Source organism: Sturnira hondurensis, unplaced genomic scaffold (assembly GCF_014824575.4).
Source record: "Sturnira hondurensis isolate 20B ecotype Veracruz unplaced genomic scaffold, ASM1482457v3 Scaffold0007865, whole genome shotgun sequence".
NCBI lineage: Eukaryota > Metazoa > Chordata > Mammalia > Chiroptera > Phyllostomidae > Sturnira > Sturnira hondurensis.
In genome coordinates, this window is record NW_028080496.1 from 10043957 (window position 1) to 10064483 (window position 20527).

Genomic DNA, 20527 nt, shown 5'->3' on the forward strand with positions numbered 1-20527 from the left:
AGATTCTGGCAGCCCCCAGAGCCGTCATCCTCGGTTTGGCCGGGGGCTCTGACTTGAAATGCTTTTCAAATATGGGGCCCTCCGGAAAGGTGACAGATGGCACGCAAGTGGAGAGGACAGAAGCCTGGGGGACAGAGTCAAAGGACCAAGTGTTCTGAGCGTTGGGCAAAGAAGAGACAGGGAGAGGGCGGGGAGGAGCCGGCCCCACCCACATGCAGACAGAATCACGCTGATTCCGTGTTCTTGCCCTGGGTCGACTGCGTCCGCAACCCGGGGCTGCAGGGCACAGCCTGTGAGCCCAGGAAAGACTTCAAACTCACAATGGCTTCCCACAGGGGTGGGCAAAGGAGGTGTGCAGCTGCGGCACAAGTAAATACCGCCATCGGTGACTCATCACACGAGAATGCACGGGGTGGCGCGTGCGCTCACCGCTGCAGCCCTACTTTATCCCACCCCCGTGTTTTGTTTCTGCCCCCTTTGACTGTGCAGGTGGCCGAGCAGCTTCCGGTCCTGCGCCGCCCCCCCCCCCGCCCACGCTCACTCTCCGTCCACGCCCTCCTGCCAGCCCTTCCTGTCTGGTCCAGCCTACAGTGCACCGTCCACCACAGTCAATGTCAAAAACACCCTGAAGGCCACTGAAGCGGGAAATGAATGGAATGAACAGACTGTGGCCGATTCACACAACAACTGGACCCCATCTATGGACCTTAATGTAGTTCTGTTTCCAAAACGTGCCACTGGGCCAGCCACTTACAAAAGGACGCCAAGCCCCTGGCGGCACCGATGTTCAAGCTCCTGTTTCGGAGCAGAAGGACGCCCCCCACCTGGGATCTCAAACAGAATCTTCCATGTCTCTCCAACAGACAAAGCAGGGAGAGTGGAGCTGCTCTCAGGGAAGCAGGTGAAGAGGGCCCAGAAGCTAGCAGAGAAGGGGAGGGAGGGGCCTCACATAGATTAGGCACCTACTTTTGCCAGGCACGGTGCTCTGTGAATGACACCCACCAGCCCGCTTCATCTCAAACTGGCCAGTGACAGGGAAATCGGCCCAGTTTCCCGAGGGGGCAGGGAAGCCCCAGGGAGGTTCAGCGCCTGGCTGCAGGTCATGTCGTAGCAGAACACGGGTTCACACTGAGGCCCCTGACTCCACGTAGCAGGCCTGGCTAGTCCAACAGCTGGTGACGAAGAGGGTCAGTGTCACAGAAGGCTGAGCCTCTGGTCGATGCAATGAATCACCGCTTTGGAGTCAGAGTTGCTAAGCAGTAGACTTGGCCCCCAAATGGAGCGGGCTGGGTAGGGAGGGAGGGTGACCAGTGAGGCTGGCCACCTGAGCAGCTCCCAAAACTAATTAGAGAGGGACGCCACAGAGGGGAGACAGGCTGCGGGTGGTGGGTGCGGAGATGTTGAGGCACCTTCCACCAAGGGCCTGGCTTCCTGCTTTGACTCAAAGCTGTGCCTCAATTCCACAGAAGCTCAAGTTCACTGGCCACTGCGAGGTGTGAGCTCCCTGTTTCTTTACAACAAACCAGCCGTGGAGCCACGTAGCTTTCACTCTCAGCCCTGCCCAAGCATCGGAGCGAACGCCCCTGTGCAAGATTGGGTCACGCTGAAGTGCGAGGGTGCCACTTCCTTTCCTGTCCTATCTCTGCCCAGTGGGGAAGCCCTTTGTGGTTGCACACACCACAGCAGCGTGGGGCAGCTGTGGTGGGAAGGAGGACTTGGCTAAGAGAAAGACCGGCTGGGACTCCCTGGGGGAGCAGATGAAAGGGAACTCACTGGGTGGACGAGTCACTGGAAAACGGAGTTCTCAGGGCCCTGGACCGAGCTAGTTTCTTTTAATAGTCAGAGAAAGTCCTCACTGGCGGCTCTCCAGTTGTCAATTTTAGCTCCTACAGAGGGCTGGAGAGGAAAGGCCCTCCTCTCTCTCTGTAAGGTTAGTGCCAAAATAGACGCTCGGGGGGCTTGTACGTTCGCCCTCTTGTAGTTCCATGTGCGTGCTTTCTTACAACGGAACTATGTGTCTACATTCGGACAGTCACATCTGCACATAATTTTTTAAACCCTAAGTGGGAGAAAAGAGTGAACAATATCGTAAATGCCCCCTCCCTCCTGTCTGTGAGTGTCACCCTCCCTTCCCCCCATTCCCAGTCTGATTCCTTACAGGTCACCGCTGTCCAGTGTCCTGTGTGTCCTCTCAGAAACACTGAGGTGCTCCATACAGACACGCACACGTAGATAGGCACATGTTCTTACACACACGTGCGCACACACACACAGGGTCATAACCTGGCTCCACCTTTATTTCAGCTTCATCGCCCGCCCCGCCCTCTGGGCTCTCTCCTCCCCTCCACCTTTGGGGTGCCACCTTATCGAAGGCCCTACTGGGGGTGCCAGCACCTGGTACTTCTCTCTCCCTGCGGCGCACATGGTGGCTGTAGTTTGAGGTTCGCCTGCGTGATGACCCAGCTAAGGCCCCTCTCACAAACTAGGCTGCTCCTTGCAGGCGGGGCCCCGACCCCCGAACCTTCCATCAGTCCCAGAGCCCACGGCAGGGTGGGATTTCATCAGCTGTCGACCCAAAGAACATCCTGGCCCACATCTGGCTTTTGCAATTAATAATACACTCTGAACATCCATCACGTCAGAGCCTACACAGCATCCCCTTCTCTTTAGTGCCTCGCACGGGTGTCCAACCTTTTTGCATCTCTAGGCCACACTGGGAGGAGAAGAGTTGTCTTGGGCCCCACATTAAAGACACTGCGACATGTAACCACAAACAAAAAATCTCATGTTTTAAGTTAATTTACGATGCTGTGCTGGGCGGCATCCCCAGCCATCCTGAGCTGCGCGCGGCCCACAGGGGGTGAGTCAGACACCCCTGCTCTAGAGTATTCCATCATAATTTTATAACCGGTCCCCTATGAGCGGAGGGTAGGGTATTTCTAATTTTCCGCTGTTGCCGACGACACTGTGTCACTGCCCGGAGAGCTTCACACACAGCTCTCTGTCAGGTACGTGTCTGACACTGATGAGTCGAAGGATCGCTGTATGTTAAAACTGGACAGGGGATATCGGTTGCTTTCCCCCAGCGAGCTGCCAATCCCCGCTCCTACCAGCAGGGTGTGAGGACGTCCGCTTCCCCACAGGCTTCCCCACACTCTTGCCATCACAGGGCACCTTTCAACTTCCTCATTTTGCTCACAGGTAGGTGAACAACAGCACCTCCTAGGTTCAATGATATTTCTTTAGTGACAAAACGGGGCTAAGGATTATTTTTGTGTGGTTACTGGCCTTTTGAGTTTCTGCTGCTATAAGTTATCCGTGCTTTTCTCTTGTCCATATTTATACAGAGCTGCGTTATAGATTTTCTAAGAACTCTTTCTGCATTTTCCCCGCTTTGACAATTATTTTTGGACTTGCCTGTGTTTCATCACGGAGGAGTTTTTCACTGTCACAATCTCGAATGCATCAGTTTTTCTTTTGCCTCCTCTGCCTGCCTCCCAATCTACACATACTCCCGGGAACGATGCTGCTACAGGGGGCAGCAGCAGCTGCTTTGGGGAAAGGAGGCCTGGAACGGCTTGTCAGTCACGCCTTTGTATTTTTCCATATGGCTTGATTTTTTAAATATACATACAAAAATAGTGTTTTATTAAAAACTAGTTATCGTTAGAAAAGAAACAGTACGAAGCCTGGGTGATGTCATTCTTAGAACATTTCCATAATGCATGACATCGTAATTGTACCCTGTATCTTTTCTAATTAAAAAAAAAAAGGCCGATATTCTCAGAGATTTTGAAATTAACGCCAGCACTTTCCAGCACACAGGAACCAATCAGAAGCGCTGCCATCCGAGGAGCAGCCGGAACCTGCCCCGAGCAGGGGGTGAGCAGCTACCAGCCAGCCGTGGCCTGGGCCCGGCCACAACCAATGACACATCCAGGGCAGGAACCCGCATCAGGATTTCCTGACCTCCGCGTCTTTGGCAGAGTACCTGACAGGCTAAATAATTTCCTTACGTCTGCAGGCTAAATAATTTCCTTACGTCTGCCCATCAGACTTCCCTAAACCTGGGAACTTCTCAGCAGCAGCAGCAGGAACGCTGCTCAGCAAACCACAGGGAGATGCAGGTCAAGGGTCAGAGTTGTGGAGAAGGCCCAGGAGCCAGCGCGGTGCGGCGTGTTCCCCCTGAAAACAGCCGCCTGCCCACCCCCACCCCCACCCGCGCCACAAGCAGCGCTCTGGCTCCGGGGAACGAAACCCTGTGACTTTTCTTCTAGATAGGAAAAGAAGGTTCCCCAGCCAAAAGCTGCCAGGGGGCGTCTCAGGAACAATCCCATCTGTGTGGCTTCCTCTGAGCCCCCTGCTGCCCAGGCACCGATGGGCTGTGGCAGCTCTTTGATCTGTTCCTGGGACGGCTGCCTCCCCAGCAGGGGTGGCTCGGTGGGGCTCGCTTTTATTTTTCTCCATTTTAATGGGTCAGTTCCTAAAATACTTTGGAACTTCTCTACATTCTGCAGGAAATAAAAGGCCTTTCTCTCTGGGTGCTTCTCTCACTTCGAAGGAATGCAGGGTGGAAAACAAGATGGGAAATTAATAAAACCCCTTCTCTTTGTGCACATTTAATAGATGGCTTTTCGACATGAGCTCCCCTGGAGAGCTGTGGACACACGAAACCTTTCTGAGCCTTAGGTAAAGCCCCTAAAAAGGGGGGGAGCCTTGATAAATGTTTAATAACCAGCGTTAATAAATAAAAGTAGCTTGTATGGGAACAACACACTTTCTGTCTTGAACCTTTGAGTGGTTCTGTGAAGTGGATAAGGGTCTTTTTTTCCTTTCTTTTTTTTAAAAGATTTTATTTATTTGTTTTTAGAGAGAGGGGAAGGGAGGGAGAAAGAGAGGGAGAGAAACATCAATGTGTGGTTGCTTCTCATGCACCCCCTACAGGGGACCTGGCCCTCAACCCAGGCAATGTGCCCTGACTGGGAATCGAACCTGCGACCCTTTGGTTCACAGGCCAGTGCTCAATCCACTGAGCCACACCAGCCAGGGCTCTTTTTTCTTTTCTTGGGAAATTAAATGACTTGTACAATCAAAGAGAAGATTCTGACCTCCAAGTCAGATCTTCTGATTTCAGAGCCAACGCTATTTTGACTTCACCAAGCAATCTCTCTAATAATAATCAGCAAGTATTTGTGCATACTGTCATCTTTAGGAACCTCAAGCACACAAACAACCTGCCCAACTTGATGAGTATTATGCAAGTATTCCCGTCTCGCCTGGATACAGAACCCCCCTGAGACTCAAAACCTCACAGTGCTCTGAATGCCGAGCTCTGACTGACCTCAGGCGTAGGCACACGTTCCTGCCTCCATCTGGCCGGGCCTCCTAGCACCTTTGGGACCAGGCGCCTACATTTACAACCTCACTCCACGATCGGGTTTCTGTGCTTACAATTGCCTCCACGTTTCCCACAGCCAGGTCGTCAGTGAAGGAAAAGAAAAGGAAGAAAAGCAAAGGAAAGAGAATTTTTTAAGATGTTCCCAAGTATCACAGTATATCAGGCACTGTGCCAAGCGCTTTATGAATGTGAACTCACGTAGCCTCCCCACGCCTGTCCTCCTTAACCACAAAAGGACTCAAAAGACCTAGAACAGAGGTGTTGAACTCATTTGCACCAGGGGCCACGTCAGCCTCACTGTTGCCTTCCAAGGGCGGAATGTAATGTTAGGACTGTACACATGTAACCACTCCTTAATGAGGGGCAAGGAGCTGGGCACTGCCGCTGGGCAGAAACAAGGTGCTGGGCCGGATAAAACAAGGTGGAGGGCCGGATTCGGTCCATGGGCCTTGTGTTTGCCACCTGTGGGCTAGATGGTATCTCCTTGATTTTCACCGTTTCTCATGTTTTTCTTGCAAATGCATCTGTGTCCTTCCCCAGGTTACCCAGTTACTGTGTCCGAGGAGTTGACTTCCGGACCTCACGGCTGAGCTTCTGGGCCTCGCCATCGAACTGAGCAGATGTCACTCTCACCTGTCTGCCTCCCCAGCGGTGGCCCACGAGGCAGTAAGCCCTCATGACCTGCGTGCGCCATCCCTCCACACCCAGTGCCACGCACTCCCCCAGTGTAAAGGCCGCGAACACCCACTCAGTCGTTCAGGCCGGAAAACCAGGAGCCGTCTCTGGCCCTCCCCCTTCCCCCTTGTGCCCACTGCCAATCAGCCCCCGTGCCTCACCCGTTTAGCCTCCCGAGTCTTTGTCCAACCCACCGGCTTCTCATTATCCCCGCGGCTCCCTAGTTCAAGCCACTGTCCTCTTCCACAGCCTCCTGGTTGGTCCCTCCAGTTTCACTCCCGCGCTTCCTCCCTAATCCATTCTCTACGCACCAGCTGGACCAGTTTCTCTGAAATGTACTTGGTTTGAGTCTGGGTCATGCCACTGATGGGCACGAATGGCACCCCTGGGCCTGACATTCCACTGTTCTCATACTTGACCTTCCCTGTCCATAAAATGGAAATAATAAAATGTCCCAGGGTGGTGGTAATACTTAAGAGAGGGGATCCAGATAAAGTGATGGAATGGGACGCACTAATAACCTATTGGTGGGAATATAAAGGTCAGATACATTTAAAAATAACCATAAAGAACTCTCAGTACCATCCTGAGAGAGGTACTGAGGGCCATTGTATCTCATTGGAAAAGAACGGGCATGAATTAGTCTATATTTTACAACTTTAACAGGAAAGAGTTCTCCTCGAAAACGATTTAAAATGTGCTTTCAGCAGATGACCCGACACAAAAATGTCAAACTCCCTGCGATGGGTAATCTTACGGACCAGCTCGGCTAGGCTACAGCGGCCCCCTGTTGAGGCCAACTCGGGTCCAGATGTTGCTGGGATCGCCCTCTGCGGCAGAGATGAACATTTCCAGTCCGGAGACTCTGAGTAAAGGACGTTACCCACGACAACAGGAGTTAAAGGCCTAAAGAGCAAAAAGCAGAGGTTTCCCAAAGAAGGGTTTCTCCCTCGAGACCGTCTTCTGCCTTGCGCTCCAGCCGGCCTGCCTCCCTCGTGGGTTTCCGACCTGCTAGCCCCCACGAGCACGTGCACTGACTCCTTAAAATCATCTCTCTGTCCTGATATCCATCCGATCAGGAGTTTTTTCTGGCACACTCTGACGACACACTCACAGAGTAACCTCATGAAAGCAAAGTAGAGCAGCGGCTAGAGGATGCCAACTCCCAGCGGCTTCGGGTCAAGACTTTGGCGTGTAGCAGAAAAGAGCCCTAATCGGTTCGATCACAGAAGCTTAGACCATGCGCCTGGTATGTGAAACGCCACCTTCAGGGACTCGAGGGCTGTCTGTGGAATGGGCACCTGGAAACAGAGGACCAGCATCCCGCACGCACCCACCGGGCCGTTGGCTGTCTGTACAAGGATAGTTGCTGAACATCCGTCCCAGGCCATGGGCTCTGCTTATCAGCACACACAGCAAAGCCAGGCATTCTCAGAGCTGTTACGTTGCTTGTGTTTACGAAAAGCCTTCGGGCCTAGAACAGCTTTGGCGGCCGGCAGGTTGCCGCTTACCTGTAAGAGATGGTTGATGGCCGCATCGTGCTGTCTCAGGGCCTGTTCCGCACCTGCCAGCTCCCTGAGTATTGGCACGCATTCCAGACTTTTTTCTCCTTTACTCATCTCAGTGTATTCTAGAGCCTCTTGGTAGTGGGGCAGAGCTTCTTTTGATTTCTTCTGGCCTTGATACATCCTAAGAAATCAAAGGGATTATTTTTAGAATAGTTAAAATAGAAAATATTGAACATGCAGCCCTGATTGGTATGGCTCACTGGATTAAGCACAGGCCTGTGAACCCAAGAGTCGACGGTTCGAGCCCTGGCTGGTGTAGCTCAGTGGATTGAGCGCGGGCCTGCGAACCAGACGATCGAGGTTCGATTCCCAGTCAGGGCACATGCCTGGGTTGCAGGCCAGTTCCCTGCAGGGGATGCACCAGAAAGCAACCATACATTGATGTTTCCTTCCTCTCTCCTTCCCTTCCCTTCTAAAGATAAATAAATAAAATATTAAAAAAAAAAAAAGAGTCGACGGTTCAATTCCCAGTCAGGGCACATGCCTGGGTTGCGGGCCAGGTCCCCAGTAGGGGGCGTATGAGAGGCAACCACATATAGATGTTTCTCTCCCTCTCTTTTGCCCTCCCCTCCCCTCTCTCTAAAAATAAACAAATAAATAGACTCTGAAGAAGAAAAAGAAGAAGGAGAAGGAGCACTCCTTCATGGTGAGCTCCCTGGAGACACGAAGATTAAAAAAAGAAGAAAGTGCAAATGGTGTAGCAGTGAGGATTTGGCTCTCTGATCCCTGTTGTCCAGTTTCGTCTCCTAGGCAACCAAGACTTTTTTTTCCACCCAAAGGCATAGCAGTCAAGGATGGACTTCGGAATAATGAGGAAGGTTCAAACCCTGCCTCCACCACTTACTAGCTGTGTGCGCTTCAAGTCGCTGAACCATTTCTTCACCTGAGGTTAAGATTAATCACAGGGGTCACTTCATTGGCTCGTGGGAGCTAATGAACACACACAGGCTTGGGTGCTAATGCGACCTACAAACACCCTTCCGCGGCTCATTGAGAATGCGCTGTTCGCATCAAAGGAAAGGCCAGATAGAAAACAAAATTACTGTAGCTTCACAATGTATTTAATAATAATTTTTAAAAAAAGGAATCGAGGCGGGATTCTGTCAGAAAATAATGGAATTGTGTTCTTAGTTCCATCGCCAGCTCACTTAAGCCTCTGCCAGTTTTAGGTCATCTTGCCTGTCTGCAATGTTTGGGAGAGCGACATTTTCTCCTTTTTACTTCTGCCTATCTGCTGGATGCTTTGAGGATTTATTAGCTGGGGCAGGCCATCATGGGTAATCCCAAAGCTCTCCAGACACTTTAGAAAACACCCGGCAGACGAAAAGATAATTTTAAACAGCAGAATTCGGCAGTGTGTTCGTTTGGCGGGTCTGCACTTGAACCGTGGCGTATTTTCCTGGGTGAAAACACCTCCACACTTTACACAGCACCTGATGAGATGCTATCTCGTTTCGGATGAGCTTCGGAGGACCTCACAGGGATGGAGGCAGTTTTTTTTTTTAAACACGCGACAATCAAATGCAGTCTCCTGTGGATTGCAGAGGTTTTTCTGCTTCCCCACATTAAAAATAAATGGTTTTTTAAAAGAAAGAAAGAAATCAACCCTAGCTGGTTTGGCTCAATGGACTGAGCACCAGCCTGTGAACTGACATAGTTTGCAGGTTTGAATCCAGGTCGGGGCACATGCCTGGGTTGTGAGCCAGGTGTCCCCAGTAGGGGGCACTTGAGAGGCAGCTGATAGCTCGATGTTTCTCTTCCTCTCTTTCTCCCTCCCTTCCCCTCTCTCTGAAAGCAAACAAATTTTTTTAAAAAGAAATCGGACTTAATATGAGTTAACAGCCTCTCTTCAGCCCCAAGACTGCAAGGAGGAAGTATGCCAGAGGGAATAAATCTTCTTGGGTGAACAGGCTCGGAGCGTTCTGGCCACAAGGGGCTGAGAGCAGGGACGCCTCTTCTGGGGGCATCAGGGCATCTCCCAGGGGTGAGATGGGAAGGAGCACAGCCTTTGAATACATGACCATGCATCAGAGCCTTTCCATCCGGAAAGCTAAACGCAGAGAAAGAGATTTGTTAAAGAGACACATCTACAGAGGTGCAACCGAGAGATCAAAGACCTCTAGGTGATGGTATGAACTAAAATACATACATACATAACAAGCCCAGAAAGCCAACGTGAGATTTGGAGATTACTGCCTGGACCACTTCGGCAGGACAATGAGATGAAAAAGTGAGGCCTATCACTGAATCACCAAAGTTCCCAATAACAGCAGGGAAGTGCTGTGGGGGGAAGTGTACAGAAATAAAGTGCCATCCTAATGAGGTGACGGCAGGTGGCCATCCCGTCCCACTTGTCATTGTCTTTCCCATCGTCTTCTCCCTGTGTCCAGGTAGTACAGGGCAAGGGAGAAACCTCCCCCGTTTTTTTTCCTCTTTGGAAAGCGGTGGTTAGAGTCACTTGCCAAACCTGGTGGCCACAACGACTCAAAAGCAAGCAAGATAAAGAAACAAACTCAAGCTTAACAAAAGAAACATATAAGACTATGATTTTCGGCGTAGGTGGCCCATGAGCACAAAGACAAAAGCAGCCTTCTCGAGTCACAGGAAAAAAAAAAATACAGGAAAGAATTTGGCATGCCAGGGGCAGTCTTGGAAGCCAGGGTCTTCCTGTGAGGTGAGGACATGCTTTAACATCCAAATTAGTTCTGGGAAATCATAAAAAGGAAAATGTTTAGCTAGAATGTTCAATGACAATAATAACTAGTTTTTCACTTTATTGATTTTTAGGGAGGTGGGCGGGGTGGGGGAGAGAGAGAGAAATGTCACTGCTGTTCTATTTAGCTGTGCATTCATTGGTTGACACTTGTGTGTGCTCTGACGGGGGATCGAACTTGCAACCTTGGCACAACTCAATGATACTCTAACCAGCTACGCTACCCACCCAGGGCAATAACTACTTTCCTTTTTAAAGGGCCTATGATGTGGGGCCCATTTCATCATCAATGCAACCAGTAGGGAGGGTCTATTGTTCCCCCTTGAACAGGGAGGATGAGTGAATGCGGGCTTGACCCTGGGGCTACCTGGCTCTAAAGCCCACGTTGCCACTGACAGTACGTCCCATTCCTAGAGACACCTGGGAAGTGTCCTGTTGATGGTGTGCGGGATGTTTCCTTATGCCAGGCACACGTGAGAAAGAGTCCAGCACAGCAAGGCCAGGCCAAGTGCTTGCCGGACAAGCTGTGGACGTCTGCAGAGATGACTCCAGCCATCAGCGTCACATAGAAAGATTGCTTTAATAATCGTGTGTGCACACACGGGCAGTGGTGTACAGGTAAAGCCAGCTGCCTGCCTCTGGGGATCTCCCTATCGGTCACCAGGAGAGAAAAATAATCCTCATCCCTGGGGAAGAACTTGCTCATTTTTGCTGGTGACTTTCCCGACCCCATTTAAAACAACTGCGGGAATAGGAATACATGAGTGGACTCTCTCCCAAGTTAATACATAATAACTGAATGAAGTGGGCGCTGAAACAGAGGCGGGCAGGTACAAGGGACGAGGCTTCGGGCCACAGTCGGGGGAGTGGAAGGCATGGAGCGTGAGTCACTCTGCAGCCCAAGGAGAGGAGCTAGCCTGGCCTGATGGGCACCATAAAAGGCAACGCAGATGGAGACAGATGCACCTAGAAGATACCCTTTTAAGAGAAACACAAACCCCAGGGGAGGCGACTGAGCGACTATCCCAGCCTTCCACCTCCAGGGCCGGGCAAAAGAAAAGGCTCTTGTGGTTGTGAGCGTAACTACAGCAGAGCAGAAAACCAAGGCATCATTACTTTCTAAAGCAGATCAGTTTGGGCAAAATATTCACACTTCGGTGAGGGCATGAAGCCAAGTGACTGAAGGAAAGCCATCGGTTTAAACACGCAAGTTCCAGGGACGGAGTCAAAGTGAAGAGTCAGGATGGGAAAGAAAGTAGCAAAGTTTAGAACAACTCTGCTAAACAGAAGGTAACTTTGTAGGGCAGCTGAGGTCATGAAATGTTGGGTGTTCTGCACAGATGCGTACAAGACACGCCACCTGCTGGCAAGGTTTGGCACTGCTCATTTGGAAAGCACTGTCAGGAGGGGCCAGATTCTGGCGAAGGAAGACAATTTATGCTATTTTGTAGCAACGTTGTTCAACATTAAGCACAAATAACATTAGTCAGAGCTTAACAGATGGCAACAACGATCAGATCTCGGACCTCTGATTTGCATACTTCCTATTTTACAATGCAAGATAGAAGACCTACTTCTGGAAAGGGACACATTCTGGACTGGAGACTTGGCACAGTCTTTACTCTCTTTTTCCTCCTGTTACATAAATGGAATCATACAGAATGAATTCTTTAGGGTCTGGCTTCTTTCACAAACTGTGTTCGTGAGGGTCACCAGTGATGTTAAGCACAGGAGTACCTGGACCATTTTCTTTGTATGAACATATCACAGTGTTCTCCATTCTACTTTGGATAAACATGTGGGTCGTTTCCGGTTCGTGGCTATTACCGGGAATGTACCGATGGGCATTCTTCGCTCCACCTCTTGGTGGACGTGTATGCACTTGTGCTGGGTGTGTATTTAGGAGTGGTTCTGCTGGGTAACAGGGTATGCCAAACTCTCCAATATAGTAGATTAAGCCAATTTTCTAAAGCAGTTATACAAAATATTTTCTCAACAACAATGTAAGAGAAAGCATAGGCGAGCATGACATCTTTGCCAACATGATATTATCAGTCTTTAAGAAAAAATTTAGCCATTCTACTGGAAAAGAAGTCTCTATGATTTTAAACTTCATTTATCTGAGGACAGATGAGATGGAACACTGTTTAATGTTTACTGGCTACGTGGGTAAGCCTGTTTTGTGAGAAGTCTCTTGCCGAAATTTCTAGTCAGTTGTTTGTCTTCGTTTTATTGGCGTGTAGTTTTTTACAGATTCTAGATATGAGCTCTTTGTCAGTTATGTGTTTTACAAACATCTTCTTCCTCTCTGTGGTATGAAATATATAATGGTGATTTCAATGCAGAAAAACAGGTACAAAGCAGAAGAAGATAAAGAGGATTACCAGGCTCTAAGGCCCTTGCATTGTTTAGAAAGTGGCTTATTGACTAACTTACATTGGAGTCTAATGAGTCGGGGATATGACTGATAAATTCTATGGTATTTACTAGAAGACAAATAAAATAATGTATAACTTGCCAGTTCATAGGTCTGAATACAAAATGATAAAAAATATTTGACTACATTTTTTAAAAAGGGAAGAAAGGAGAAAGAAAGGAATATGAAACTGGTATGAGAAAAGGAAATTTAAACTTGAATATGTCAATAATTAAAACAAAAAAAAGATGAAGATTGAAAATTAAGGGATGAAAAAAAACGTTGGGAAAACTTAAACTGAAAGAGAGCTAGACACTCAATTTTAAGATCAGGCAAAATGGACATAAATCTAAGGAACAGAGGGCAATGTACACGGACCTATAAAATGACAGATGATGAAGATGCATGGCTGCTTCACCCTCCCACCCAAGAGAACAGATCAGACTACAAACAAGGACCCGCAGAACCATGGACAGCTCTAGACCCACCAACCATTGTCAAGTCCAAGTTTAAGCCCACTTCTCTTCAAAACGAATGTATCAAATTGGCACAAGATACAAAAGAAAACATAAATTTGAATGCCAGGCCCTGGTTGGTGTAGCTCAGTGGATTGAGCGCAGGCCTGGGAATCAGACAATTGCGGTTCGATTCCCAGTCAGGGCACATGCCTGGGTTGCAGGCCAGTTCCCAGCAGGGGATGCATGAGAGGCAACCACACATTGATGTTTCTCTCCCTCTCTCCTTCCCTTCCCCTCTAAAGATAAATGAATAAAATCTTTTAAAAATGTTTTGAATGCCAGAATAAGGTCACCCTAAGACAGACTTAGTAAAACCTTACACACAACGAGTAAAGAATCAAATTTCTTTACGGCTCACTTGGAACCTTCACAACAATTGAGCCTGGATTCGGTCAGAGAGGAAGTAAATTTCAGAGTCCCTACCACACAGATACGTTTCTGTCTATAACACAATAAGATTAGAGATAACATCTGAACACCCTGGACAAATTCCATCTATCTGCAAACTGAAACACAGGCCATGTGATTTATATGCTATGGGTAATGTATACACTGAGTTATGAATGTGAAGAACTTAATGCCAGTGATAATGCTATGGGTTAGAATATGGGGACAGACTTCGAGCAGGACTTGCGGGGACATTTGTGAAACTGTCTTTGACATTTAGGTGGGAAAGCCCTTCTAAGCCGACTCCTAAAGGATGAATCATTGGGTTGAAGACTGACGGCTTGGACTCCAGCAAAATTAAGAATGTGTCTACCATGAGAAAGGCCACAGACAAAATTAACAATGGGCAACAAGAGGAAAATATCGGCAATAGCGCTAATTTATAATGCACGGTAAAATCTTGATTATCAACAAGAAAAGTAGAGGAAGTCCCCTAAGAAGAACGAGAAAGAATGCTAACAGCCGATTCAGAGGAGAGGAATCCCCAAAGACCAAGAAGTATAAAAGGAGGTAGGCAAAGTCATTAATGAGAGAAATGTAAAAATAATTAGATAGCACATTATATGCATCAGGTTGGCAAAGGTGAGACAGACGGAAAATGTCCGATTCTGCTGGGGAGGTGAGAAAACAGGAACCCACCTGTCTGGGGAGGGGGAGTGTGAATGGGGGTAGCATCGGCCAGTGTGCGGTGAACTTGAACTACAAATGCACCTGTGACCGCGCAATCCTACTGCTGGGGCGCAGTCTAGCTCAGCTACACGCGTGGAGCTGGGCCAGGATGCTCATGGCAGCACTGTCTCGGGAGAAGGGAGCTGGGGACAGCTAAGCACATGTGGCAATGCATTCTACAGAACCCTGATCAGCAGCCCACGGCAGCGAGCTGAGGCACCGGCAACGGTGAAAAACAGCGTCATGTGGGAAAAAGTGAGAAACGGAGGGAGGCAGGTACTAGAAACTTATTGCCAAGTGACACGTGGAGATGGGTCAGGGCGGCATGAAATGTTGTCATGGCCGGAAAAAAAACCACAGACACAGCATCATGGAGCAGGTCCCCCCACCTGGAGACAGAGGCTTCCAGCAAAGGGGCCTGCAGCCACTGTGTGCAAAAAAGCCCTACCCAGGCAACTTACTGTGCGAAGGACAGCTTGACCCGCGCCTGAATCTCCATCCATTCTTCCTCCACAATCCGCCCGCACTGCAGCAGCTCCTTCGAAAGCCGCTCTGCTTTCATCAAGTTCTCTGCGGCTTCCCTAAATCTGAGTGGCGTTCAGGAAACCGTACCCCAGATTCTAGAGGCCGGGGCCCTCCTTCCCAGAACACCCCAGCGCCCTTCCCAAGCTGTCAGCTTTGGGTTTGGCCTTGAGAATTAACTATAAGTAACAGGAGCGGTATTCTACTTGAGGGGAGAAGCAAAAGGATACTTTTGAAGGGAGAGCGAGGCTCTCCCCGTGGTGCGGAAGAGCTCAATGGAACAGCGGAAAACGTCCGTATTGTCGTTCCCGGGAGGCAGGATGGAGTTGGCGAGGATTTCTTTGGCCTTTTCTGCATGTTGCTTTGCTTGGAGTGCCAGTCCTGGGGGCGAGGAGAAAGAAGTCTGAGCTTCCCCGTCATCTCAGTGGACAAGAGCAGAGCCACCCACGGCCAGGGAGTCTAGGGAGGTCCCCTCCACCTGTCATCTCGTGGAGAGGTGTCAGGGCGGCAGGAAATACTGTCGTGACGGTCACAACCGAAGTGTTTTACACCTCGTACTGAAGGTGCAATTTCCACACCCTAGTACTCAAGATAATGTGTTTCCCCCCCCTCAAATGGTCTTTTTGGAAACAAAATAGAACAAACAGAAACTGAACAGCTTTGAAACCTCACCAATATCAGACATGAAATGTGCTCTAAATAATCATAAAGAAACAAATGGAATACTAGGACTAAATGGCATTCTGGGCAGGAACTAAGATAGTCATGAATTTTAATCCTGGCTGTGTGTCAGTCGTCGTAATGAAACGCTCAGAATTCTGGATCTCCTGCCTCCCCCACTAGAATCATACTTTGGAGTTATTTCAACATAATACTCGTATAAGTACATTAAAGCTTACAGTTCCAATGAGGTAACAGGCAATGTGCTGCAGTTTCTCATTCCTGTGTGGTAATGCAGTGATATCAAAGAAAATGGAGTGGAAAAATAAGGTTCCTGCCGAGAACTAACGCCTGTGGCAATGAAGTATTTGTCCTTCCATGGGCCTATGGGTTTGTGGTAAGAAGGACACGGGGGATCCCCAGTTATTTTTCAGGGCTTTTCATTTCCCCACACCCCCATCGTCACAAGGGCACCCTTACACCTCACCCTCCCCCGCCCCAACCCACAAACATGCCCTCCTCCTGGTCTTAGGTCATTCACTACATGCAAGTATACCTCCAAGTTCTAAAAAATAAAGCTGGCCAGATACAAAATGAATTCTGTTCCCGTGTCTATAAAACAGAAAGAACACATTTTCGGATGGTGAAAACTCAGGGACGCTCTTAGGGAATTTTATCTTATTTCTCAAAACCACCCACTCACTTGACCTGCCGGGAAAGCATTACTGCCAATTATGTGAGCGGTGTTGTACAAGAGGTGATGGACGGTGTTGCCAGCCTCGGCCACTCCCTCCCATAACATGCACTCAGTCTCCTGCAGGCAGCGTGGGCTGGGGCTCAAGGACCCCGGCTCTGAGGTCAGACTGCCCTGAACGATGCCCCCGCTCACCCACCTACCCCGAAACCCGGGCTTCCTCAGTGGTAAGCAGGGATAATAACAGCACCACCTCAGAGGATGGTGGCGAAGGTGCGGTGAGGTCACGCATGGAGAAGAGTTAGAGTGGTGCCTGGCACTGCGTTTACTTTCAACGGAGTAAAAGGCGATGCCAGGAAGGCCGCAGACTGTGGGAGAAAAAGCGCAGGTAGAAACCCCCCAGATGCCAGGACTCTGGTACTGGCCTCCAAGGGCTGAGACTCAGACCCCCACGCGAACCGCGAGGTCTGGGGCAAGCCGCTTCAACTCAGACTTTCTTCCTGTGGCCCTAAAAACGAGGAGGGTGCTGCCTTTGAAGTAGGTGATGGCCAAGGTCCCCACTGGTGCTCACAGTCTTTTACCCGATAGGTGGAGTTTATTGGGTGGCAATTCTACGCCTAGCGCTCTGGTGTTTTCCACTTGTTACTTTGTTTACTCGCTGGACCGACCCTGGGAATTTAATGTGAGCATCACTATTACATCACCTTGCAGGTGGGGAAACCGTGAACAGAGAGGCTGTCTTGTCCATTTAGTGCCAGCTTTTCTCAGTGAGAAAGAAGATGATGAGACACCCTTGTGTGTACCTTCCCTGTATCCATTCTCCTTTTCTGTTTTTTTGGGGGGGCCTAATACCTGCCCCCCATGATCCATGTGATTTAGCCAATGCTGCTCTCTCCCCCAGGATCCCAGGAGGGGCCAAAAGGCAGGTCTAGCCAATCAGAATACTCCTCGCCTTGGACACTCAACCTAAGAGGGAGACTGATCACATAGTTGGAATTCCTGGATCCAGCCAAGTCCACAGTAAGTTTTACCTTTGGGTGGTTGAGTTGCAGGCACCAATAAATTGCCTTTTGTTGATGCCAGCTTGGTTTGGTCTCTTATTTATTTTGCAGGGGGTGATTCCTTACAGGCAAGAGTGTCTCTATCAGTGCAAATCTGAATGGACCCCATGTTATTCGGCCCCACCCCCAAGCCCTGGGCCATCCTTGCAGATAAGCGTGAGTCCCGTTTTGGGGAAAGAGCAGAAGACCGCGGAGCCTCCTCGGTCCGAGCTGAGCTCACCTTTCAGCTGCAGGTAGCCTTGCGCCAGGTTGACATAAGCCTCTGCCAGTTTCCAGTGGCAGTCCCCGTAGCAGATCCTTGTCAACGCCACGCAGCGCACGAGCTCTGGGATCGCCTGCTTGTACTGCGAGGAAGGGAAAATCGCGCTCACCATTCAGACACCTGAGAATGTGCAGCCACAGAGCACAAAGTCGCCCTGTTCTGTAACTCAGCCGGTGTGTATTCACTGAGCGCCCACTCTGGCTTGGCTCTAAGCACGTGGGATACGTAAGAAAACAAAAAAAGCCAAAGATCGGTTTGGGGTGGTAGGGCTTCATTCCCTAGCAGAACTCTGGCTGAGAACGGCTGCCACCCTAGGTCTGCCTAGCACAGGGCCGGGCACATAGTAGGCACTAAATAAGTAGCGGTGGCGTAATGAATAGGCATGGCATTCAGAACTGGAGTCATGCCTTCTCTCTATAATGCTGCTCTTCCTCCATGGTCATTACAAGGACAAAGGGCATCCGGTCACCACGCCAGCTGAGACCGAAGTCACAGATGTACACACCCCTTCTGGTTTGCTCTGGACTCCCCACCCTCTGCACACCCACGGTCACTGGGGCCCACTGATTTGAATTCCCCAGTTCCTGTCAAAAATCTCAGCCTCTCCCCTGCCTCTGCTACAGTTCAGGCTCCGGCAATTCCTTGCTGAAATTTTTGTAGACACCCTTTACACCGGCCCTGCTCCCCGAGTTTTGCTCTCTTCTCCTGCTACCTGAGTGATTATTCCTGAAATGCGAGCCTGCTCACAGCACTCTCCTGCTTAGAGTCCTATGGTGGTTTCTTACATCTTTAGGAGAAAAATCTGAACTCTTTCCCTAGATGCTGAAAACCCTCCAGGCCCCAGTTCCTGTCTGCAGACCAAACTCATTTCCTGCCTGGTGCTACTAAAGCTTGCTCGCATTCCATGGAGACAACCTCAGCATCCACTGATGGATGAATGGATAAAAAAAAGTGACACACGCACACACACCAGAATATTAGTCAGTCATTAAAAGAAGAAAATTCTGCCATTTGTGACAACACAGATGGACCTTGAAGGTATTATACTAAGTGAAACTAAGTCAGACAGAGAAAGACAAATACTGTAGAAACTCACTTACAGGTGGAAGAAATAAACAACCAACTCATAGATACAGAGAACAGACTGGAGGTTGCCAGAGGTGGGGGGGCGGGGGGCGGGTGGGCAATATGGGCGACAGTGAAGGGGGTCCAAGGGGACAACCTTCCAGTCACAAAGTAAATAAGACCTGGGGTGCAATGACAGCGTGGCGACCGCAGTTCACGAAACGGTGCTGTGTGTTGTGAAAGCTGCTCAGAGATCAGATCTTAAAGGTTCTCGTCACAACAAACCGTACAACTCTGTGCGGTGATGGACACTAACTAGACTTACTACGGTAATCGTGTTGCAATGAATACATATGTTGAATCACTATGTTGTTTACCTGAAACCACTGTAGTGGCAAATGTCGGTTATAGCTCAGTCTAAAAACAGACCCTACCTCCCTTGTAGCTCCCCAAACAGACTGTGTCCCTCAGACCCTTGGCTCTTGTCCACCAGCCACCTCTGTCCAGAGCACTGTGGTCCTCTCCTGACCTGGCCAACTCCCAAGCACTGTTGCCAGTTCAGTCCAAGTAAGTCCCCTGAGTTTGCAGAGACCAAGAAGATGAAGAATATAGAGCAGAAGCTTCTCATCTGCTTCCCATTGCATTGCAGGGCCCGGCTCTGGCCCCTAGGAGGCGCTCAATAAATATGCATTGACTTGGTGGAAAATAAGAGTCGTGGGTCAAGCCTACAGGGTGTCAGCCTAGTGCCAGACTTGCGCGTCCATTTGTGCATTCATTCACGAAAGCATAGGCTCACTGCCCTGCTATGACGCACCAGACTGGCGCTCTTGCCCCAGACTCCAGAGAGCAGGAACATCACGGAAGCCATGGCACTTCGTTACCAGCACACGGGTATGGGAAAGGAAGGCTCCTTACCTCCTGCCTGCTGGAGTAGGACTTAGCTTTCTCTTCACAGAGGTGGAGTTTCTCTCGCGGAGGCTGGAAGAGCAGCGTCTGAGGCAGCTGGTTGGGGACCTTCCTTCCAGGTGCTATGCTGACGGCAGCAACGACCTCATCTAAGTGGTTGGAGATGTGCGTTTCCTGGGCTTCTTGCATGCTTTTATTCGCATTCTCCTCTGGTTTTTACATAGGGAAAGGAAGGTGTTCAATGATCACTTTCATGTTTGCTTTTAGACATACACATTTCCCCCCTTAGAAATGGAGGGTAGATTCTAGGAAAATCTCAACACTATATTCAGATAGAAAATCTGGTAACTAGTACTGAGTTCTCTGTAAAAGTTTCAGGTGGATTTCCAGTTTAAACCAAACATTCTTTGTGCATTAACATATATACACACACATATATATTCTTGGGGACCGCTCTGCCTGGTTCTAGGAATTGTTACTCTCTCCCCTCTGTGGCTAAGGAGGAGTCAGTGACCTCTGGAATGCGAGCCGCAGGAGACAAAGCTTGTCTCTGGTAGCAAATGCTGCCTCAGTTTCCTCCCTGCCCCCAAAGCATGGTTGGAAGTCCTTGACGGGTAAGACCCCTCAGAGGAGGGGCAACCTAGGCCAGACACGATCACTTGGGAGGCCATTATGGAAGGACTCAGGGGGCTGCAACAAGGAGCCATGGACTCTTGCCCCCCGTCTTTGAAATAGCCCAAGTCCCCATGTTCTCTGGGAGAAGTGCTTCCTGGCTCTAATCCCCTTAAGCCTGAATACCTGATGGGGAGGGGTGCAGCTCCTTACCTTGCTAGAGAGAGAGAGAGAGTGTGTGTGTGTGTGTGTGTGTGTGTGTGTTGGGGGGGGAATCTGGCATCACAAAGACTTCCTGAAAAACCTGTGAAATCTGCTCTGCTAAGAGTGCTTTCATTCAT

At 49.6% G+C, this 20527-nt stretch overlaps 1 protein-coding gene across 3 annotated transcripts in view; it reads right to left on the reverse strand.

The window, feature by feature from the left end:
• TTC23 (tetratricopeptide repeat domain 23) overlaps positions 1-20527 on the reverse strand; it is a 47451-nt gene that overhangs the window by 22123 nt on the left and 4801 nt on the right. For all 3 annotated transcript variants that reach the window (XM_037053720.1, XM_037053721.1, XM_037053719.1), the window contains exons 2-6: positions 19584-19783; positions 17562-17685; positions 15157-15307; positions 14866-14991; positions 7585-7762 (exon numbers count right to left, since the gene is read on the reverse strand). In XM_037053720.1, coding sequence (XP_036909615.1) covers positions 7585-7762; positions 14866-14991; positions 15157-15307; positions 17562-17685; positions 19584-19763 — 759 coding nt within the window. In that variant the 5' untranslated portion in view covers positions 19764-19783. The remainder of the gene's footprint in view (positions 1-7584; positions 7763-14865; positions 14992-15156; positions 15308-17561; positions 17686-19583; positions 19784-20527) is intronic.